This window comes from Artemia sp. Qi Xiang Cuo, chromosome 2 (assembly GCF_049724085.1).
Source record: "Artemia sp. Qi Xiang Cuo chromosome 2, ASM4972408v1, whole genome shotgun sequence".
Classification (NCBI taxonomy): domain Eukaryota; kingdom Metazoa; phylum Arthropoda; class Branchiopoda; order Anostraca; family Artemiidae; genus Artemia; species Artemia sp. Qi Xiang Cuo.
The window spans coordinates 12,773,974-12,798,846 of record NC_142795.1 but is presented as its reverse complement, the minus strand read 5'-3'; the positions used below and the strand labels follow the sequence as shown (position 1 = coordinate 12,798,846).

Genomic DNA, 24,873 nt, shown 5'->3' with positions numbered 1-24,873 from the left:
GTATTATCTGTCTTTTTCTTCATAACAACATTTAAATCAATAAATGTTGACGACAAATCAATGAAATAGTCTTCATTGGAAAATATTTGAAAGTGTATGTTTTCCGAGAGGGGTTGTTGGGGGTCAAATTGTTCATAGTAGTCATACTTGACACTGACATCAATTTTCAGCATTGAATAGATTCAATGAGGAACTGATTGATGGATATGATTCCTTTTGGGGGAGATAAGTCATCTTAAGAAAAGAAATCCTTCTTTGATCTAAAAATCTTTTTCTTCTTCTTCTGCTTATTGGCCCTCGTTATTTTATTTCTCAAAGTCCTTGTTGATGTCCTTTGCTTCCTGCCTGGGTGGAGACTGATGAGTGAATGACGCGAACGCATCCTTTTCAATCCCTCCCCATTTTGTCGAGATTTTAATTTTTCACCAACGGCTCTTGCTGAAGATCTAATATTTTCCTTAACACTCTCCTTGAAGTTCTTGCCCGACCCCCAGTCCTGTTGTGTTGAGGCATCAAAATTTGATGCAGCTAGTACAAGATATTTTCTGGCAAGGGGTAGTGCAGAACGAAATAGCTTAGCAAACCAGCTGCCAAGACCATAGCCAGACATTGTAGTACGCCCCTTGTAGTAGTCCAATCCATTATCTATTTGACGTGGACTCAAAGCACCGAGATAACAATCGATATCGGGACAGACAAATGGAATTCTTCTATTGCTCATTTTTTAGGTTATTGTACCGTCGTCATTGACAATGGGTCGAAAATGGCATGTAATCACTGCTAAGCCTTTTGAAATTCCTAGAGAATCCCTTAATTTAGCTCTTTGCGGTAACTGACAGATTTTCAAAAATGTAGTGTTTGCTGGGATATACTGAAGATGCTTTATTATTGTAATGATGAACAGTCTCTTGACTTGTTTTTTGCTCGAGAACTCTTAAGAGGGAGACATATGAATTACCGACCCAAGGTGTTTCAGCTAATGAATAGTAGATAAATAGAAAATTGTTTGTGGAGAAAGCAAGTTGATCGTCAGCGGAAATTAAATTAGTATTCCCTGCACTTCTACTATTGATTATAATGAGCTTAAAGTCAATAACGTACTGGAAGTTATCATTGAGAATAATCTTTTCATTGGCAATAGGTGAACTCATGTAGATCTTGCCCTCCTCCTGTGAATAGTTGAAATGAAAAGCTCCTTTTTTACGAGCAGAAATTCTTTTATTGATAGTACGACATAAATCATTCATGCAGGTGAGCTCCTCGTAAGGTAATTCAACATATGGATAATCCATCCAATTGATTTTTTGAATTTGTTCTTGATCACCTGGTGGTGGTGGCCAATCATAGAGTCTAATTTTTATTTGATATTTACGATCCTTTCTAATGTGGTAGTTGGTATTTTTGAGGAGAAAGTCGACTAGGGCATCGACATACCCACTTTCAAATTGGACGTTGGGGGAGATGATTGTAAAGCAAATACATGCTGTTGACAAGGAATTGTAGTGTTGAGCGGACGCGTTGTACAAGTATGATTCATTGAACATCTGTTGCATTTAAACTTACTTAAACGCCGTTCCAAGAATCAAAATCTGAGTTGTATCCTAGCCATCGAACAAGTAAATGTTTCTTACCCCTGTGAGTAGGAGTCTTTAATATTTTTTCAATTTGATAGATTTCACTTGCATTTTTAACTTTTGGCAATTCATATTCTTAAAATCCGCTGAGTCTCTCCTCATCTTTGATATCACTCAGGAGATAAGTTATGTGTTAAGTTTCTAGTATTTTTGCCACTTTAAAAAGTTCAGTGGACCACAAGTCATTCTCCTTTTCAAAAAAATTAGTTGTTATATTAATTGGGACATTATCACCATCACTAACTTTATTATTCTTCTTCTTGTTCTTTGATTTATTGTAATATTGTTTAATATAAGTGTTAATTGCATTATCATTCGAATCATGAACTTACATTTGAGTAGAGTTGTACAATTATCGATGAGTTAGTTTATTATAAATCAAAATTATTTTATATATATCATTAAAAAAAGCAGTCGTATTTTTAAATGTACAATATATTGAAATTAAAAGTCGAATAGTTCTTATCAATCATTCGGCCACTGTGTCCTGTTTAGAAATGTGACGATTATAGAGCATTGTAATATATTTCTCTAGTCCCTTTGAAACATGAGTATTTAAAAATTCGCAACAGAGGTCAGTTTGAATTTTTTAATATGAATAATTGTCAAGAATAAAATCAATGGCCTGAGCAACTTCAACATCTCTCTTTGATCGCAATGGAATTGCATATGCATAGAGACTAAAAACACTGATTGCAAGTAGGATGTACTTGTACGGTGTATTGTGACGTCTTTGAAGCTCATCTAGAGTCAGGATATCTGGTTGCATTATATGCAATGGGTAAAAGGCTTTAGTTTTTCGATATTGATTGGCACGAAGTCTATGATTTCTATGCAGAATGTAACTTGGTTCATTTTGTAGATAGTCTTGTACACTTTTAGTGCGAACAACCGTGACTTTGGAAAGAGTGTTGGAGAAACTCAAACTCCCCCGCCTCACAAATATTGTCATAAGCACCTTTCTGAACTTCAACCGTTTTGAACGTACAGAGAATGTGTAATGTCTACTAACCCGGTGCATACGGGCTACTGCTGGTGGTGATATTGACTTGATATGTCTTCGCTTTTGTCTAGGCACCTGTTGTGTGCTTTTATTTTCTTAAATTTATTTAAAATATTCTTCTTCTTCTTCAAACTCATCTTTTAATTTTGATTATTATTATTCAAGTTAATTTAATTTTTTTTAGAATTTCTCTATTGCCAATAAGACTTTTGGGGAAGTTTAATGTATTTAGAAAGTTGTATAGGCGAGTGTCAAATTATAATAGTCCTTTACGATTTGTAACCGTGTCAGACATTAAATCAAGTAGATTATAGCTCTTGCCTTGAATTATAATTCTTTCCCCATTGCTCTCAACTTGAATTTGACCACTTTCCAAGAGATAGATTAGGAGTCGTGTTATTTTTTCACCATAATATGTGAGTCATATATTTATAAATTTAAAAAAAGATTAATAAAATTACTACTTACTTTAGTTTTTTCCAGCAGCAGCAGCAGCAGTGAACTTTTGTGGAGATGATTCTCTTTTGAGATCAGCAGCAGCAGTGGAATGTGATCGATATTGTCTGTTCCCTTGCGTGAATTGTATCTTGAAGTAAAATCATTTTTTTATCAACCTCAATGGTTTCATTGTCGAAGACTTTAATCATATTGTTCTCAAAGTGTTTGATGAGTCAGATGTCGAGTTCTTTTGGAGTCAATTTATAGGGTTTTGCCATCTAGATATAACTGTTTACAAGTCCTGCAACTATTGGCAGTAAAAGCGTGAAAAAGCTACTGCCCGCCTGAAGAAGTCATTTCATTTTAAAATTCTTTTCTTTCTTTTTAGAGGCCCATATACGTACAATGGAACGACGTTGCTTTTCCTGTTGCTTAACTTCTTCTGGCACTTGAACATGACCCTCGATCAAATTTAAACAAAGTTCATATTTTAGATTAATGAATTCATTGTCAATACCAAATTTGAGCATTGCTTTTCTAGGCGGGGGTTTGGAAGTGCTTAGAACTGAAAACAAATGCCTATTTTCATGTAGTTTCTTCAGTGTCATGACAGAAAATAATAGTTCTTTTTAGTGTTCACTGGAAGATATATTGTAATTTCATTGTTGAAAATATCTTTAACTAAACGTAGATCCTTGGGTGTATTTTGATTAACGTGCACTATAATATAGCCGTAGTGTTTGTTAGGTGCCTGATTGTATGCAGAGAGCAGATTTTTAAAGGCACCTGTATGTATTTGTTTATTGAGGTTCATTAGCTAGATAGAATCACTAACAGTTCTGTATATGATATAGTATGTGCAGTTTAAAGCAATTGTTCGCATACATTTGCTCTGATGAAAGAGATTGTGTATAACCATATTAACTGAAATCTGTTCATTATGAGATCAAACAGTGAACAATTGCAACATTTGCAGAGACAATTGTTCAATAGATTCAGCCAGATCGTCAATGATCAGCCAAGAGTTTGGTTCAATAATGTTGAAAACATCAAGTCCCTGTATGAACTGTATCTGCACTGATCCCATGGCAGCAGCAATTGCTTTTATTTTATTGTATGACTCCTGCCAAATACTGTAGCAATAGTAGATTTTTTTCGGCTTTTCCGCAAACATTTTATCACAATTTTTAATTATTTTAGTTAAGAGTGTTGTTTTGCCCGACATTGAGGGCCCACAGAGAAACGATCTGAACGGTTTTTAAATTGATAAACGTTCCTTTCAACAATTCACTCTGGAAGCTACCTGTAGACCTGAGTTATCGAATGACTAAATAATTTTTCCCTACTACTACTCTGTTCGTCAATAAGAAGACAAAGACGAATAAATGATCATATTTTTTTCTTTTATTATCTGAACATAAAAAATTAACAATAAATTGAAAAAAAAAATACACTTTTTTAAATTTATTCATAATAAAAAATACAACATTTACATGGGTATACAGAGAAAAAACACTTTTTTTTGTTTATTTATAGAGAAAAAAAATACAACATTAAGTTAGAGCGAGAGAAATTGAAAAAAAAATACACTATTTTAAATTTATTCATAATAAAAAAATACAACAACATTTAATGGTTTACACACACAGATAGAAAAAACACTTTTTTTTGTTTATTTATAGAGAAAAAAACATTAAATTAGAGAGATGGCACTTGAAAAAAAAATCTGCTCTAAGTCCAAAAAAAAAAGATAACTTTGGTGACGGTGCGCCCCCCGCGCTGGCGGCGGCCGGCCCCCCCCCAAAGGCCGCGAGGCCCCCTCCCCAAAGGTTTTTAGGAAATAATTTGCAGGACTTTATTTAAACCGAAACTTTCCCTGTGGGCAATACATTCGATCCGGTCTGAAGTTAAACAGTGTCCAAGGGGGAGGGTGGTCACACCATCTTGACAAACATAGACCTTGTCAGAAATGGTACTCATGGCTATTTTTTCTACATTCACAGTAAAATTCCTGTAGTTCAATGAACGAATTGCCAACAATTTGGCACGGGGACTTGCATTTTCAACACTATAAGTCCTATAAACATCCAGGTAGCAAATCTTGTCCACATAGCACGTGGGTACTCCTTTGCAACGTTTCTTGATTTCCTCGTCGTGTGTCTGTATTAAGTACACCTTCGGACATACAAACATACCACAGGAAATCAAGTCCCTACCTGTGTCTTATTATAAAAATAATCTTTTCTGTGGCACCCGAAGTTTCTAGATCTCTGTGGAAAGGCCACCATTACACTGGGGGTAGTCTCTTAGTTGGGTGATACGTTCGACATGTGACAAAACATCGATTATATTTGATGTTTTTACGTTTTGAAGTATAGACTCCGTGACCATGTCTAAGACCTCTACGTGCCCCTTGGCCGGCCCCCGTAAACTAGCCACATTGGAGTATAACTCCAACATGAGCTTTTTATTTACCTCCCGTATAGCAATGCAATCTGCCCTATTTTTATTCAGGGCACTTTGTCTTTTTTTCCTATACGAAAGTACCTAGTCCGAACAGCCAAATGGGAAGGACGTATAATTCTTTTCGGCACTAATTCAAGCACAGTGTTCTGAATCGGTCATAACGTCACAATGATTCCTATTGCGAACACGCTCACACATTTTGCCGAAAGCCGAATTCAAAATGAGTTTACAAATTTCTTTTTCAACTTTTGTCTCGGCTGCGGAAAGTCTACTGAAAAAAGTGTCAACAAATGTTTTTAGAAATGGTTTTTGACTAAACTTGAGTGCTTAGTTAAGATTTTTTACATTTAAACTGTTTCTGAAAATTAATTTTAATGCTACATTGTGTATAACTATGTTTTTTTTTGGTAGAGATTCTTCAATAATTTTTTGTTTTTTATATGCGGAATACAATATGCTCACTTTGACTAAACGCCTATTGAAAAGGATTAAAGATTCCTTAGTCACAGGTCTATTTATACACGGGAGAAAAAAATCCTTTACTAAATCCTGAAACTCGAATGCTATCTCTCCATCAATTTCAAAAAAACATCCTACCAGCACGGTTTCCTCAAAACTGTTATTGTTTGGGAAATGGAGAGTACGATGTTCATTGATCCATTTATAATCACTGCAAGGTCGCACATAATGGGACATGGCTGAGAGGTAGAGAGGATTCATAACGAAGAAAACTGCATTTGATTTTGTCCCCGTCTTCTCCCCCGTTGTATCGGTTTCCAAGATACGGTCTCCGTGACAAACAACCCCCCCCTCATTAACCTCTCGATGAACAGAATCTGATTAATTTCTGTAATTAGCCCGATTTTTTCTCCACTAATTTTCAAGATGAGATCCGTCACTAGCTGGGGCAAAGAAAAATAATAACCCATATCAAGATTCAAATCCTCAGTGGTTTTATCTGTATTTTTACACATGATGTATAACAACCTTATTACGTCACTCGAAAAATAAAGCTTGCAATAGTCAAACCTTTTTTTACGTCCCCCCTCTGTCCAAACTTTCTTAGAAATAATATATTCCTATAGGGTAAACCTACGATCGTTAAGAATGTCGTAAAACAATTCACTACAGTGAATAGTCTCATCGGCGACTCTTGACATGGAACAATAATGATCATTAGGATAGATGCCCTTGACCATTAATAAATCATATAAATCATTTGGAAATTGTTGCTTGAGAAGGGGGAAACAATGCAGCCGTCATCGTTTTTCTGCACTTCAATTAATTCCCTCAATGATGTAGGAAAAAAACTGTAGGTATCTCAAAAGCGAATTCTATTTGTGTGCTTCACGTTAGCGTCAAGAAATTTCCCCATAAATTCCAAAACAACCAGCTTTTTCGCTGATTTAGACGTGATTTTGTACGTAAGGCTGTCTATCCACCATGTATCATCTATTTTTCCATTTCTTTGATGAAGTACCAATGCAGGTAGCACACACTTTAGATCGTAGTTAGAGTTATGCATAAAAACCGGTAGAAAAAGTTGTTGTATAATTTTTAAATTACACGATGTGTGAGCCCACCCACGAAAATTACTTTTCCCCGTTGAATTGGGGTCAATAAGGTGATTGTGGTCCTGGACAGCGTCTTTTGGGGCAAGGGCACCCCTAAACACCCAGAAAATTGTTCCATTTTCCAGCCCCAGTTGTTCTTTACCTGACTATGTCATTGGATAATTGATATGACGTAATCGAGAAATTGCCTTGTTTGTCGTTTTTATTAAAGAAACCAATAACTTTTCCATACTGCCCTCATCATCCATAGTTAAAAAAAACTCTTCCAATTGCATTTTATTGTTGGTGTCGTGACAGGCGTGTGCATAGGAACATGTAACTAGTTTGTGTTCCTTGACTATATTCAGCCTTGATGGGTTCGATACCTCAACCAGTCTTGTCTCACAGTCTAAGGACACTTTATCAGACTGCAGAAGAGAATTTTGAAAATTTTTAAATTGTAAAATACCTTTGCCTTCTACCGGCATTTCAATTCTCTGATTTCGGTGAAGTTTGCAAGGATCCATGTGGTTTGAGAATGTTTACTTGACTTTGAATGGGAAAAAGCGCAAGGGGCAGTATAGACGTTCACCTTTCTTCATGCCTCGGCAGAAGAGTCGACTTATTACAGTAACAGGGAAAAAATGGCCATAAGAATTCACATCTTTAGGATGCTCGTAAATAACCCATACCCAATTTATAACATTTTCCACTATCGGTATCCTCACTGAGTACAAAACTCCTTTTTTATTCGGTTTTTTCCCCCATCTAAAAATTCAATGTCGTACTTGAGAACAACCAACCCACCACCCACAATTTAAATTTCTTTCAAGCTAATTCTTAATTCTTTAAATGAAACCCGCAACATTCCCTATAAAAAGAAAAAATTTAAATTATGGACAATTTTAACACCGGTGAGCGCAAGTCTGTCAAGATTTTTCATTGTTGAATCTCTTTTTAATGTCTTATGGGTTGCTGCTAAAAATGCAAACTTAAAGCATTGCAGTCCTGTGTCAAAATAGAAACAATGAACCCCTCCTGTAGTCGACAAATCTGGGTGGCATTTTATTCTTTTACCTAACCCACCCCTTAAAATGAAGTTTTTTTTAAATCTAATGATATTCAGATCCATGTGTTAAATTTATAAATTTGTGTAATCCCTCCCCCTATAGTTAAATTCAAAAAAAGCTTGAATGACTTTTTTCACCCTTCTTAAACTGTAGTCTTAAAAATCGTCTGTGTCTGGGTATAATTTCTGTTTGACTTTCTAGAAACTAAAATAAAAAATGTCCCTGGATGTCCCCTTTTGTAAATACACTTTTAGACTCACCGATGCTTTAATTCCCTCCCGACCTCCTAAATTCTGGATCTGAATATCAATAAGTGCTCGAATTCTGTCGATATGGCTATGGAGAACTTTCACGGGATCAGTTAAAATATTATCTGCAATTTCCTCGGGAAGGCTAATATATACCTTGAACATTTTCATTGTATCTAGTGTGGATCCTAACAAACTATAGTCGGATGAGTCCAGGGACATTATGCTGTTTGTGAATCCTGACCTTACGATTTACGTACTATCGTCAATCCTAATTAGTTGCCCATTAAAAATGCATCAGGAAAACTTATAGCCAACAATTTGCATAAGACTGTCCATTTCTTCAGCTGTAAATTGAAAATCAAGGGGGATATCAAATAACATACCTTCACTAATATCTGGCCAGAGGGGGCAATTACCCATGATGCTTTGAAGTCCTGGACCCGGGACGGCATACGTTTTCACAGCTTCCTCCTGAAAGTATAAAATGAATGGATTAAGTTTTTTTTTTTCTTTTGACGTAAATCTTATACACATTAAAACACACTTTTCTTTATGTCTTTTTTATCAAACAATATTTTTTTTGTGGTGCATCCCCGCGGCGCATCCCTGCGGCACTTTTCTGGCCTGCGGCGCATCCCTGCGTCGCTTCTTGGGCCCGCGGCGCTTCATGCAGCGCCTCTCACAGCTCTTCCCCCCCCAACCCTTCCCGGGGAGAACCCTTGGGAACCGGGAGCTTCGTTTGAGGTAGGAGGATCGAGACCCTTTCCGAGTTGGGAGTATCGGACTTCTCAGTTCTGTTTGAACAGCACAGTCTCAAAGTCTGTCTTAAAAGCCCCTAAGTATTGCAATGCAATGAGTTTGCCCCAAATAAAGTTTCCTGACGTCGCTGTGAAGACATCATAGGAGATTACTAAAAAGCTTCTTCCTCGTTGCCATTATTTTTTATTGGAAATACATATGCTGTCACAAGAAACCCACTTAGAATTCAAATTATAGCTATGGAGCGGATTAAAATCCCCCTCCCTCCCCCCCCCAACCCCTCCCGGGGAGGACCCTTGGGAACCGGGAGCTTCCTTCGATGTAGGATGATCGATATCCTTTCGAGTTGGGGGTATCGGACTTCAAAACACTGTTCAAATAGAACAGCCTCAAATTCTTTCTCGAAAAAACCTAAGTGTTTCAATGAAATGAGTTCGCCCCAAATAATGTTTCTTGACAACACTGTGAAGACATAAATGGAGATTACTAAAAACCTTCTTTCCGTGTGTTAATATATCTTATCGGAATTACCTATCCTTTCAGAAGAAGCCCACTGATAATTCAAAGTGGATTGAATAGCGATGGAGTAATCTGATAAGAGCCAGGATGTGTGTGCAAATGGCATAGCACAATAATACCAATTTAAAGATTGCTTGCCAATTGTGAATTAGCAAATCGTTTTTTTTTGTGTGTTGTTGTTTTTAAAATAGTTAGTTTTTTTTTAATGGGAATATTAGAATTATTTCATTAGAATGCATCTTGGTTAGAAGTTACAAGGTAAGGTTTTTTTTGTTTTTTTTTATATAAATGCGTGATAAGCATTCCTTTATATACCGCTAATTTGGATAATGAAAGAGAATGAAATAGTTTAGAAACAAATTTTAAGTTTTACTCATCAAAAGCTATGCGCCTGAGAAAATTTACCTTATTTTTAAAAATAGGGATAGAAAAAAAAATTATGTATATGCTTACAAATTTTGACTGGGCTTCTATATCTGAACTCCTTGGCAAAACTTGAAGGGAGTCAAGCTCGCGATCTTCATTAGGATAAGCTGAGGCAGTATGAAAAACAGCCAATTCCCTCTTTAACATCCCTCAAACTTGCTTGGAGCTAACACTGGGGCTAGAGGGATCTGTAGCTATATTTTGGTTAATCGTTGGACGGTCAAGATTATGTGTAATTCTAACGGCAGATTCGATAACTGATCGTTTTGTAGCTTTCATTATTACACCTTCGATACATGTTTATTTTTAGAACGTTGTTTTGGTTTAGTCCATATACGATTAATTGAAAAAAAAAGGCAAAAAATAGCATTTTGGTTTTTTAACATAAGTAATATGATTTCATGCGTCTAAATTATTTTAAACAACATCTAGATTTAAAGATCAGGGTATTTCAATCACTTTTTTGAGCAACTGAATCTTAATTTGACAAAAACTGGGTTTGCCGCTATATTTTACAGACCCTTACTTGAGTCTTTTTTTTCTTTTTTTTCTGATTTAAAAAAGTTGCAAGATGCTTATCTTTCTGCTAAAAAGCTGGTAGGGGGAATGGGACCATTTTGGTCCTTTGGTAATAAAGATTAATACTCTACTGATTATTCGTATTATCACCTGGTGAAATTTGTGTCTATTTTTTGCATTAAAAACTTTTTATAAATAGATATAGCTGGAATTTTTTTTTTTTCAATTATATATACATTGATATTTTCTTAATTGTAAAAATTAACTACTAACTGTTAAAACTCTAGATTTTTTATTATAATTTTAAGATATTAATATATTTTAAGCAGTAAAGATCATAAATTGTTTTAGTTGTTCTTCTAGAGACCAAATGCGCCATAAGATTACTATGATCTAAAATATCACTGAAATATATTTTCCAGCAGTACATGGTAACGAACTATAAGTAAGGAATAAATCAGGTTAATAGTAATTGAAACTCTAAAAGGACCCACTGATCTTGATGAAAATCGCACCGTAAATTCCATCCTATAAGAGAACTATGTAGAGGTTTCAGCTCCTGAAAAATAGGTTTCTAAGTGCATAAGTACCCTTAGTTCCATTGTCTGTCTTAAGTAGTCAAAACTTTTTAAAAAGAGGTAACCACACAGTGTAAGGAAAAAATTTCTTCCTTAACTTAATGACAAGACAATTTCTTTTTATTATAATAATGATAAAATTTTTACTCACCAGAAATTGCTTAGAATTATCCATTTTCTATGTAAATGTTTACAAAAAATGTCAGTAGTATTAAGTTGAATAAACTTTTCAAAAATGATGAAGAATTTAATTTGAAACCTGAATATATACACAAAAATAATTGCTTAACAACGACACAAGACATGGTGGTTTTGGTTTATCACTAAAAAAAGACATTGAACTTAGAAATTACGTAAATCTCTTGGCAAAGAAAGATGTAATGACCAGTAGAATAGAATATCTATCAGAAAAAAACCTGTTTGGTACGGGGGCGTACGCAAAGTATATAGCTTCAAGCAAATTCCATATGATATTTCAAATTGTTATATGTCTACCCAAATTCCATATGATATTTCAAATTGCTATAGCTTCACCCAAAATCCATATGATATTTCAAATTGCTATATGTCTACGCAAAATCCATATGATATTTCAAATTGCTATATGTCTACGCAAATTCCATATGATATTTCAAATTGCTATATGTCTACGCAAAGTATAAGTTAACATACTACTGGTTTGATCCGTTTTTTTATTTACTTAATGTTTTGTTGTTTAATTGTTATTGGTGATTTATTGTTTGTGTTTTTTTTTATTTTATTTATTGTACTCCACTATTTATCTTGTGATGTAAGTGGGTTATATATATATATATATATATATATATATATATATATATATATATATATATATATATATATATATATATATATATATATATATATATATATATATATATATATATATATATATATTTATATAACTTACAGTTTCACGAAATGTCATTAAAAAATAGAAAAGGTCTTAGAACTAAAGTAAGTAGCAAGTTTAAAACTTAAAAAAAAATATATAAATTACTCTGTATGTAAGGGGGACTGCTCCCTTCTCAACATCTTACACATTAAACGAAATTTTTTTAGCTCTTTGAAAACTCTTTTTTTCCTATTACGAATTTTCTTTAAAAATTTGGAAAAAAGCCCAACTTCACATGAAAGAGTAAGGAGCTTAGGAGGAGACAGCCCCTTTAATATAAAGAATAATCTTTAAAATAGGTTTCAAATCTGTTCGCTGCTTTCACTTTGAAACGCTCTTTTTTATTTAACATCTGTTTGTTTTCCAAATCATACCCAGACCTAACTAAGATATAATTTGAGGTACCGATCCCTCAAATCCCTGGTTAATTGCTTTTGAAAGTTATAACTCAATAATTTTACGTATATTAGTACCGTCCTACGTTTAAATTTGCAACTTCAATTTTGGACAAAATTTGAATATACTTCAAAATTTTCTAAGAATAGTAATTTCGGTAAAAAGTCCTTGTTAATATTACTGCTAAAGAATTTCGGTTGGATGAAAAGGAGTATTATTGTTTGTATGGATGGAAATTCTGTGAGACTTTCGATCTTCTACGTATCTGAAGCCATCCCAACCTCTACAAAAGAATTTTCTTATCGACAAATACTTTATATACATTTGTTTAAATACATTGAAGTACTTCATATAAATAGAAAAAGAAAAAATATTACCATTTAAAATTGCTAATAACTAAGTTCCGAGCAGTGTTTATTTTATCTGAAGCCTCATGGAGAGTAAGCAGTTTGTCCTTTAAATTGTACTTTTATAAATCTACTCTACTCCCAACTAAACAATGACTCACCCCCCTCATTATAGCTGATACGCAACATATCACCAAACCTATTCTGGTTTCATTACAAATAAAGCAAATTAACTTGGTTGAATCCAGTACTACCACCGTGCGGCATTACTTCTTTTGCAACGGAGAAGCCTAAAATATAGTTACTCATACTTTTAAATCTCGGAATTTTAAATTGATTGCAAAGTCATAGTTTGGTGTCCTATCATGACAGAAAAAAGACTATCCCCTGGTCCAATCTGTATGGTCTCTTGAAGAAGAGCTTTAAACTTAAAATTTGAACGAGCTCCCTCCAAATTATCTTGGACCTTCGGTTCGATACAATCACCCAGGGAAAAAAAAACAAAACGAATAAAAATACATTGATGATGTTTCTTCTGAAAATAAATATAAAAAAAAACAAGTTTTTCTAACTGGAAGTAAGGAGCGACATTAAAACTTAAAACAAACAGAAATTATTCAGTATATGAAAGGGACTGATCGTTTTTTTTTAAATAATGCTAGGAAATCCGGTGCCCCATTCATAGCAATGCTCCTTCCCCCATGAAAACTTCCTCCATGTAAGGATCCTCAAACGTAACCCCCGACCCATCCACCCCCACTACCAGAAAAAATTCCCCTGAAAACGTCTGTATACCTCCCAATAACCAAAACTATATTTAAGCATTGGGCAAACTCCATAGCTTGCAGCCCTTCCCCTGGGGACTGTGGGGGATTAAGTCATCCCCAAAGGCATGTTTATTATATTTTTCGACCATGCTAAACAAAATGACTATCTCAAAAATATTCATCGGGTGACATTGGGAAATAAATGAGCGTGGGAGGGGGCCTAGTTGCCCCCCATATTTGGTCACTTAAAAAGGGCACTAGAACTTTTAATTTCTGTTTGAATTAGCCCTCCCGCGATATTGTAGGACCACTGGGTCGATACGATCACCCCTGGGAAAACAAAAAAACAAACGCACAAAAAAAAAAAAAAAAACACGCATCCGTGATCTTTCTTCTGGCAAAAAATACAAAATTCCAGATTTTTGCCCATAGGAGCCTGAAACCTCTGCAGTATGGTTTTCTAATGCGCTGAATTTGATGGTGTAATTTTTATTAAGGTTCTATGACTATAGGGGGTCTTTCCCCCTTTTTTCGAAAATAAGGCAAATTTTCTCAAGCGCGTAACTTTTAATGGGTAAGACTAAACTTGATAAAACTTGTATATTACAAATCAGCATAGAGATCTGATTCTTTCGATGTATCTATTGGTATCAAAATTCCATTTTTAGAGCTTTGGTTACTATTGAGCCGGGTCGCTCCTTACTTACAGTTCGTTACCATGAACTTTTTTGAAAAAATGCGACATTCCACATTTTGAAGATTGCAGCTTGATGCCTCTACAGTAGGGTTCTTTGATTTGATGTATCTAATAAAGGGATTTTCAACAAGATCGCTTGGTTTTTGGGGGGTGTTTCACCTTTTTTCAAAAATCAGACACATTTCTCAGATATTTGGTTTTGGATGGGTGATAATAAACTGAAAGAATTTTATATATTTACAATCAGTATAAAAAAACCAATTCTGCCGGTGTGGAACAATTTAGCAGCTTTTTTCAAAAGTACTAAAAGGCTTTAGCGTAAAGAGTGAGGTCTTGAGGAAGAGGTAACCTCCTTCATATATGGAATAATTTTTGTTCGTTTTAAGTTTTAATGCCGCTCCTTACCTTCTGTTAAAGAACTTGTTTTTTTTATTTAATTCTACTAAAAGCCAAGCACCAGCACTTATATTTATTATTTTTGAATGTGTGTTTATTGCTTATAATGTCTTTAAATTCACCAAGTAGCGTGTTTGTTAAATAATTACTTTTGTTCACTACCGCTTGAGCAGCACCTACTCCAATAGTAATCCTCTCGCTCCCCCCCCCGAATGAAAATACTGTAGCTAAGCCCCTACTACTTCCTGCCTATGCAATCCACCCTTTTTGCCTGAATAAATGCATTCCATATCACCTAAATTCTCGTTTCCTACCCCTGCGACATGATTTTCTGAAATTCCTTATAATTCCAGTTCGTCAGTCAAAATTTCGATACGATAGCTTTTTTATAACGTTATAATATTCCAAGTTACAATTTTATTTTTTTTATTACTAAAAATATTATGGCGTCAGGAACAGCAATGGTCCCAGAACCAATACAGGACAGGGACTAGCACATCTTCTCATGTCTATATGAAGCACTTACGCCGGCTTAGAAGCGGACATCAAGAAGTCCATAGGATCTCCAGTTGAATGGGAGCTTTGTGCAATCCTGGGACCAATCTTGGTCACGACATGGTTTTCCACACTACGATGTTCTGAATCAGCAAGAGTTAAAATCTTGAATAGACGATCTCAAGCCGATTACCTCCGACTCATTATACATTCATGCCTACAAATATTATGCTTCTACGGGGAGGCAGCCCATAATAGATAACTAATAGAATATAATAAGAGGTTTTCAGTCCAAAAAGTCCCACCAAAGGAAACAAACCCAGATGAATTATTCATTTATCGGAATTCAGTGCAAACGCTGTGTCATCTACTAGGCCATAATTCCCTTAGGGTGTCAATCTTCAATAATAAGTAAATCAAAATTAGGGCATAAAATTACAAAAGAAAAATTCCCCTTTCCTTCATTGCTTTTCTAAATTTTTAGCTTAGGCGTCAGCAGCTGTATAAATTTATTTTCCCAACCAATACATTTATTCTGAAATGCTTCATTTCCTGCCAGTTGCAATCGGTATCAAGTATAATTAAATACGCCTTCGTGAAATCTAAGCTAATTTCACATGTATTACATTACATGTATTACATGTATTACATCACATGTATATAGGTCATCCTCCTATCTAGAGCATCCAGTTCAAAACTGTTAAGGTCGGATTCCACTTTAGTTGATAACTAACCTTAGTCGTGAGTAGCAGTAATATTAAAAACCACACTGTAAGTTTTCAAGATTTACTTATCATCGGTAGCGCGATAGCACTGCATGAGTATAGTGCTAAATGTTGACCATCGCTACTAATCTATTCGTAATAAGGAGCGACCCGGCTCAATAGTAGCTGAAAAACGGAATTTTTGAAAAAAAGGAACAATTCGGCTTATTGTGCTCATTTAAAATATATGAGTTTCATAAAGTTTAATTTTACCCATTAAAGGCTGCGAGCCTGAGAAAATTTGCTTGATTTTTGAAAAAAGGAGCCATCACTCCCTAAAAGTCATAATTACAGTCCCTATAAAGTAAAAAATTACAGCATCAGATTCAGCGTATTAGAAACCCCTTCTGTACAGGTTTCAAGCTCCTATCTAAAATAATATGGGATCTTGTATTTTTTGCCAGAAGAAAGATCAAGGATGTGTATTTGTTTGTTTTTCCCAGGGGTGAGCCTATCGACCAATGGGTCCTAGAATATCGTGATACGGCTCATTTGAACGGAAATTAAAAGTTCTAGTGCTCTTTTTAAGTGACCCAAAAGTCAAAAAGTGTTTTTTGTTTAATTAATAAAAAACACTTTTTTCAACTGAAAGTACGGAGCAACATTAAAACTTAAAACAAACAGAAATTATTGAGGGGGATTCTTCCTCCTCAAAACCTCACTCTTCATGCCAAAGTTTTTTAGTACTTTTGAATAAGCTTCTTAATGTTCTAATTAAATGACCTTTGTGTTTTAGGAGTTGTTCTTAAGGAGTTATGACAAAATTCAAATTTTAGCGTAAAGGTCTAGGTATTAAGCAGGGGGCAACCCCCTCATATACGCAAGTCTCTGTTCGTTTTAGGTTTAAATGTTGCTCCTTACTTGCAGCTGAATTTTTTTTTCTGATAATTTTTTTTAAATAATACCAGGAAATCCGGCTCTACCTTAACGGAAAAATCCCACCACGGAAAGATCTTCTAGACAATTCGATCCCAATCAAAATAAAACCACCCCACCCCCACGAGAGATCCCTCTCATAATTCAGTCCCAAGACAATTCCAGGATAATTTCCTGGAATCTATACTTTTTTTCGTCTAAATTATGCTCTCCCCGTCAAAACGAATTCCTACATATGATTTTCGATTTGAGTAGGATTGACATATATGCAGAGTCATTAATAGTTTAAGAATCATTCTTAATTATGTAGTTTTGCAGTTTTACCTGTAAATAAATGATAAAAGTATCCTAATTTTTACTTTTATATTTATAATAAAAACTTCATAAAACGTTCTTTCGTGAGTATGGTCGGTTTCATCCCTATTTCATTGGTTATAAATAAAGTTATTCAGAATTTTTACACAAGGTTCACCATTCTGTTAAATTAAATAAAAAAAACAGTTAAAACTTAAAACGAAGAGAAATTATTACATATACGAGGGGGTTGCTTTTCCTCAACAAAAATAGGACAGGATTCAAACTTTAGTGTAAAGAGCAAGATGTTGAGGAGGAGAAACCCCCCTCGTATACCCAATAATTTCTGTTCGTTTTAAGTTTTGATGTTAGTTCTTACTTTCAGTTGAAAAAACTTGTTTTTTAATTTAACTTCTGATCGTTTTTTAAATAATGCCAGGAAATGTGACTCCACCTCTACGGAAAAATCCCTCTTCCTCACGGATTTATTTTCTAGACAATTCAAACTTGGTGAAAATTTATCCCGGACAATTACCCTTAACATCTCCATGCGTAAAATTGATTCGACAAAGAGAAAGCAAGACATAAGAAGTATTTCGTATAGGAATTATGGCAAATTCCCACAGTTTAAAATTTCCCCTGAAAAGTTCAAAGTGAAAAGTTCCTCCCCGTTGAAAATCCCACCAGCAGAAAATTCTCCCTTCCCTACGCGAAAAATGTATGCATACTTCCTAATAACAAATACTATACAAAACAATGGGCAAGTTTTGTAACTTAGACCTTTTCTCAGGGGTTGTGGGGCAATGATATCTCCAAAGGCATAGTTATTCAGCCATTCAACTATGCTGAACAAAATGGCTATCATAACTATCGTGGAAATGGGAAGGGGCTTAGTTGCCCTAAAATGTTTTGGGTCACTTGAAAAGGGCACTAGAAATTTTGATTTCCCTTCAAATGAGCCATTTCTCGATATTATAGGACTACTGAATCGATACGATCAATTATTTTTCAATTTGATCGATACGATCAATTACTTCCATTACTTTTAATGGGTGTTTTCCTCTTTTTTTTTAAAATCAGGCAAATTTTCAGGTGCTCTTTCTTTTGAAAGAGCACAGATGCTTTTTCTTTTTTTTTCAGGTGGGCCGGGTAGGCGGTTACTATTGGGCTGCTCCTTGCAAGGTCGCTTCGTTAACACAAACTGTTTGAAATCGAACCCAAAATTCTGCACGCTTTTCATAAGCAATTCATACAAGAATAAGATAGAAAAAAGTGACCCCTGAAACCAAATAAATTTTATTTTCAAATGAAAATAAAGTTTGATGTTAAAACTTAGAAAAAAACTAAGAGTCGGCTTATAAAGGATAGAGGATGCCACTCCCTTAGCCCTCTTCCCCTCTCCGCCCAGGTTTGGCTACGGCTGTACTGAAAACATTTTTAGTATAGTGTATATTTTTTTATGGTGTATCATTTTTAATGTGTTTTATTTCGATATAAGAAGATTTTATTTTTTTTAAGGGACAAACAAACTCTTTCATTCTCAATGCAGTGTAATGATAATTTTAGTTGTTTTATTTCTCCCAAATTAATCGCGAAAATAAAATTTTGTTCTTAAAGAACTTAGAAAACAGAAGCATTAACTAATGAGTATGGGTCTTACGAAGTAATAGTAAACCAGAGTGTAGTTCAGAGGCAAATTAGACCAAATCTCAGGGGCGTAATTTTCCATGGGGCAAATCCCTCCTCCAGACCCAATTTTACCCCCCCCCCCCCCAGACCTCAGTTTGTCCCCAGTTGAAATTAAGTTTCTCCAAAAAATCTTGTCAAAACTGAAATAAGCCTGCATAATTCAAGTATACAGAGAAACGGGTCAGTTTTCTTTAGTATATCTTTGTCTTTATGGTAATATATGGAACATTTTTCAGTTTTCACTGTCATTTTCACTAAATTTGGAAAAATTGGCTCCACTTTTAACCCCCCTCCCACCCCCATGATTTTGATAAAAATTATACTACTGCCAAATCTGCTCAAGGCCAAGCAAGAAGAGGAAACTAAAAAAGAATGTCAATCATTGAGAAACCAATCATTTGGTGGTTGTTATATCCTGAGTTGTTTTTTAGGTTTAATGATGTTTTTGACTATGGAAAATATATATTTTTTTTTTAACTGAAAGTAAGGAGCGACATTAAAACATAAAACGAACAGAAATTAATCCGTATATGAAAGGGGCTGTTCCCTCCGCAACCCCTCGCTCTTTACACTAGTTTTTTATTGTTAAAAAAAATAGAGTTGCGAGAAAGAGTCAAAATTTAGCGTAAAGAGCGAGACGTTGAGGAGGGGACAGCCCCTTTCATATACGAAATAATTTCTGTTCGTTTTATGTTTTAATGTCGCTCCTTACTTTCAGTTAAAAAAACTTATTTTTTCATTTAATTTTTGAACGTTTTTGAATTAATGCAGGTTTCGATTTTGACTCACCGTAGATCAATAATTAAAACAAAATTTGGTAAAATTCTACTTTAGCTACTTTTGGCTATCTTGGAAAGGGGTTAGTTTATGAATATACAAATTTCAGGGATGGGTCTACAGGCTAAAGTATGTCCCGGGAAGGTATTTTGAAGTACCTACCTCCACTCCTCCTCTCTCTGGAGGTTCCTGACCTTTGATGACCTTTAAAAATCTATGTGTTATAAAAATGAAACCTTGCAAAATAGATCTTCTGCTTAAATGAAGTACAACAAAATTGTTTTAAGTTTCAAAACTTTGCTCAATCCCAATTTATAAGGTTTTAAAGACATGCAAATACATTTCCTAAATTTTGAAAAAAACATTAATATGGCTTAAAATTCCCACTCAAATAACAGCAATTGCATATTCAGAACTAAAGCCATAGAAAAAGAAATTAATAACTGAAAATTAAGGTAAAATGTTGTTTTGTCAAAATTTCAATAGGTTTACCAACCTGTCATGTAGGCAAATTTCAGGACCCTCTAAAGGGAGAAGGAGTTGAGGTAGGTACTTCAAAATACCTGCCCAGACATAATTTAACCTGTAGACCCATCCCTGAAAGTTTCATTTTCCTAACCTAACCCCTTTCCAAGATTGTCAAAAGTAGCTAAACTAGAATTTTACCCAAAATTTGCATATTAATTTCAATTTTATTTGGTTAAATGGCTTTCTCGAAAGTTATTTAATATTACTTTACGAACGTTTTTACTATTAATAAATATACATAACTTACAGATTAACATATGTAACGAACTTCACTATCCATATATTCTTAATACCTATATTAGGGGGTTCGCCCCCTAGTCAATACCTCGCTCTTTACGCTAAAGTTTGAATTGGCTTAAAGAGCGAGGTATTAAATAGGGGGCGAACCCAATCATATACGTAATACTTTCTGTTCGTTTTACGTTTTGATGTTGCTCCTTACTTTAAGATGAAAACTTTTTTTTTTATTTAATTTCTGATCATTTTTCAAATAATGCTGGGAAATCCGGTGCCCCTTTTATAGCAATGTTTCTTCTCCCCTGAAAACTTCCTCCGTGGAAAGTTCCTCCCATATAACCCCTGCCCCTCCCCCCCCCACTACCAGAAAAGATCCCCCCTGAAAATGTCTGTATACTTCCCAATAACCAATACTATATGTAAACATTAGGTAAAGTTCATAACTTTCAGCCCTCCCTCTGGGAACTTTGGGGGTTTGTGTTATCGTAAAAGAAATAAGTTATTATATTTTTCACCATGTTGGACAAAATGGCTATATAGAAATTTTGATGGGCTAACTTTGGGAAAAAAATGAGCATGGGAGGGGGTTTGTTGCCCTTCATTTTATTTTGGTCACTTAAAAAGGGCACTAGAACTTTTAATTTCCGTTCGAATGAGCCCTCCCACGATATTCTAGGACCGCTGGGTCGATACGATCATCCCTGGGAATAAAAAACAAACACCCACCTGTGATCTTTCTTCCGGCAAAAAATGTAAAATTCCACATTTTTACAGATAGGAGCTTGAAACCTCTACAGTCTGGTTCTCTGAATTACCTGAATCTGATGGTGTGATTTTCATTAAAGTTCTAAAACCTTTAGGAGGTGTTTCCTCCTTTTTTCGAAAATCAGGCAAATTTTCTCAAGCACGTAACTTTTTATGGGTAGGACTAAACTTAATGAAACTTATATATTTGAAATTAGCATTATAATCGGATTCTTTTGATGTATCTATTAGTATCAAAATTCCGTTTTTTAGAGTTTCGGTTACTATTTCGCTCCTTACTTACAGTTCGTTACCACGAACGGTTTGGAAACGTTTTAAGAGCCGTGTAGAATTGATTCGGCGAGACTCACTTATACAAATTACTTATTACTGAATGATAAATTTATCCTCATTGGTAATAGTTACTATCAATACAGGGAGTATTGTGATTGAATAGCTGAATGCCATGTGTCTTGACACTAAAACCCAAAAGTCTGAAAGATACACTTTGTCACATTGGCTTCCGAGATACTTCAGACATAGATATGAGATACCTTAAATAGTTGTTAAAAATGGAACGTCTTCTGAAGTCATGAATTGTTGGATATATAAATTTTGCACTTTATTCACTTTGTCTCACATCAGAAATTTCAATTTGACCACAGATGTTCTTTTAGACTTGATTGTATCAATTACACATAATAATTACAAAACCTAAAATTCCGTACGATAAGATATTTTTCAATTATTGTTATGTCTATCTAATTTGAGCTGTTATCATGTAGAAAGAAGGCGAATATAATTGATTTTCATCTTGAACGATCGAAAAGGCATTGAAAATCCCCCAAACAAAAGTTAGTAAAACTGAAGATAACTGAAGATATTTAGTAAAACTGAATTTAGTAAAACTGAAGATAAAACTAAAGATATTTAGTGTGTCTTTTCTTACTTTCTTTATCATTGAAAAACGTAAACTTCTTTTTTTTAGTACAAATAAATTGAAAAAGTTAATGTAACTAAGATACTCTCTTTCTCCCCACATCAATCGCTTGTGTAACTACCCAGATTTTACACTGAAAATTATTCCATTGTCTTTGCCTTAGTGACAAGACTTTACTGAGCCTGGGACAGATACCCTTATTTTCTATTTTGGAGATTAAAGTACTATCATTCCCAAATATTCGAGAAATGAGGAAGTAAAATTTCTACTAGATAGATTAAATTAATTTCACGGTAGGTGAGGGCTCAAATTTAGTCTTTACAGTTTTTACTTTTAATCAGGAAGTAGCCTACTTAGTTTCAACAGTATTTTACATTTGGGAAAGGATCGTTTACCCTCCCACCCGATTCTAGGATTTTGAGCTGCCCTAACTTGTCAAAGTATACCTTAAAGGACTCCTATTTTCTTGAATGACTAACATCCTTGAAACGTATTATTTTTAAACACATTCACAGAATGAATCGCCATGTCCAAGAGCTCATACTAACTAATTCTTAAAAAAAAGGAATTTTTATGCTAAAAACACGTATTTTCTTAATGTGTTGTTAAATTTCTATTTCATTGTAGATGGCACATCTCGGATTTTACATTTGTTTGTTGGTTGCTGTTTCCAACGCAGCTTTACTGACGAAACGTCATTTACATCACCAAGAATCTCCTGATGCATTGAGAGACCGTGTATCCAGTGATCGTCAAAAGATCTTACCTACCGATGATCCCAAAGAAAGGAACCCTGATGAGCAAATCCAAGAAGGACACATAAAGCACGAGAGAGACACACACAACCGCGACAGTGCTGAAAAAGAACAATACGCTGGGAAAGATTTTTATGAGATCGAGAAGTGCTCGCATGGACATGAAGAGCATTCCCAACACGTTAGAGACTTGGATCATCAAGAAGACCTTGCTGAAGAACAAGATCAGGAGACCGACGGAGACGATGATGAAGAAGCTTTCCCTGACAACGTGGACCTAGTCTTGACAATGAAAAGGTTTGCCCATGAAGCCGTAGAAGCAATCAGTGAAATAAATTTAAAAGAAATCGTATCTGAGGCTGTGAATGATACAGCTCTACAACCAATTTTTGAACATCCTATTAGCAAACGGGCATTAGAGCTCCTACCTCTTCTCCCTGCAGCTGCTATTCCTCTCATTGAAACCATTATTGGTCTTTTTAGTGGACTCGGTGTAGCAACTTTTATGGATATTATGCCTACACCTAAAGAAATGATAGAAAATATGCTAGGAGTTAATCTAGACGTTCCAGAAGGCTTTCATGAAGTTTTACCGCTTCCAAAGAAGAAGGATAGCGATTATGATTACCATGATCACCATTATGGAGGATATGATAGCTATGCTTCCCACGGCTACTGAAATTAATTCATAGCTTTTATTTATGTATCTAAATTATTTATTTATAAATATATATGCTGGTCTTTGATTTAAAGTCTACTGTTTTTAACACGCTCTTAGTGGTATATCCCTAGTTATTCGGAAATACTTCATATATATTCAATACCTATCTATTCGGAAATACTTCAAGTATGTTTGACATTTTTTTCCCAATAGTTCGATTGAGAAAACGTAACACTAGGATAACTGATTCCTGCTGGAGTAACTGATTTGCTCAGGTTTAGTCACAGGAAATCGAAGGATGGCTCATTCGACCTAAAGTTTTCTCTTTATTTGTACATCAAAGGAGTTTCCAGTGTCGTCTAAACACACAATATTCTAGTTTTCTTCGACAAGTGCATCAGCTATTTTGAAGGAGGGTAAGTAGGTCATTGTATAGGCGGGGGGGGAGATGCGTAAGAGTGCTTTTCAATGTTGATTGTATAATTTTTATTATCTATAACCCCTCCCCCCTTAATTAAATGTGATGGTGATAAGAATGTAGGGATTCACTTCCCATACGTAAGCTGTATTAGGTACATAATCTCAAAATACACAACTAAGAAACTTCTTCCCAGTACTCACAATTTCAGTAAAGACTCATCTATCTACTTTGGAAGATGTTCTGCTGACAAGATTTTAGGGACCTCCCTCAATCTTGACTCACAAAAAGCAAGGCTACTTTTATTTCCGTTCATCTGATTATATAATGATTATATAAAGAGCGGGGAGAGTTTACTTGCTTTTTTGGGAAGTATCCAAGTGTAGTAGATTATATAGTTGTAAATAAGTCTCTTTGGCCAGATTGTGCTTGTTTAGGGGTGGTCCCGGTTTTGGGTTCTGATCACCTGCCGATTAGGTTGTCTTTGAAAGTATTAAAAAAGAGGGCATTAAAAAGGTCATTGGGGGGTTTTAGGAGCAAGGTATTAGAAGAAGGATTAGAAGTTAGAGATCCATTGAGGGTAGAATCACAGGAAGAAGAGAAGGTTAAGGTTAAGCTGTTAGGAGATGAATTTCAGGCAGGACTAGAGAAGGGAGAAATATTGGCAAATGATGGAAAAATAGAAGAGTCATTAAAGGTATTAGTTGATAGTTTTTATGAAGTAGGTGTTACTACAGCTCAGAAGCAGCCACGGAAGTTAAATGTTTTTTTTTATGGTGATTGCGTAGAGAAAAAAACAGAGTTGGTGCAAACATTAGAGCTACTGAGACAATGTTCATATGAGGATATGGAAGATCTTTATAATATACATAAAAGCCAAAGAAAAGAGCATAGAAACTGTTAAAAGTGAATAAGTATAGATTCCAAGATGAGGAAGCAGAGAGAATGAAAAGGGACCTTAGG

At 34.9% G+C, this 24,873-nt stretch overlaps 2 protein-coding genes across 3 annotated transcripts in view; one reads left to right on the top strand and one right to left on the bottom strand.

Annotated features, from left to right (window-relative positions):
- Positions 1 to 24,873, bottom strand: part of LOC148954909 (xaa-Pro aminopeptidase ApepP-like) — a 582,094-nt gene that overhangs the window by 87,646 nt on the left and 469,575 nt on the right. The window lies entirely within an intron of this gene.
- LOC148954911 (uncharacterized) lies at positions 15,933 to 23,571 on the top strand. The gene is made up of 2 exons (XM_089107982.1): positions 15,933 to 15,998; positions 22,704 to 23,571. The coding sequence occupies exon 2, from the start codon at positions 22,704 to 22,706 to the stop codon at positions 23,508 to 23,510; it is 807 nt and encodes a 268-aa protein (XP_088964108.1). The 5' UTR covers positions 15,933 to 15,998; the 3' UTR covers positions 23,511 to 23,571.

Bases quoted from the DNA above. Each gene is read 5' to 3' on its own strand.
- LOC148954911 (XM_089107982.1), top strand. From the start codon at position 22,704: ATGGCACATCTCGGATTTTACATTTGTTTGTTGGTTGCTGTTTCCAAC.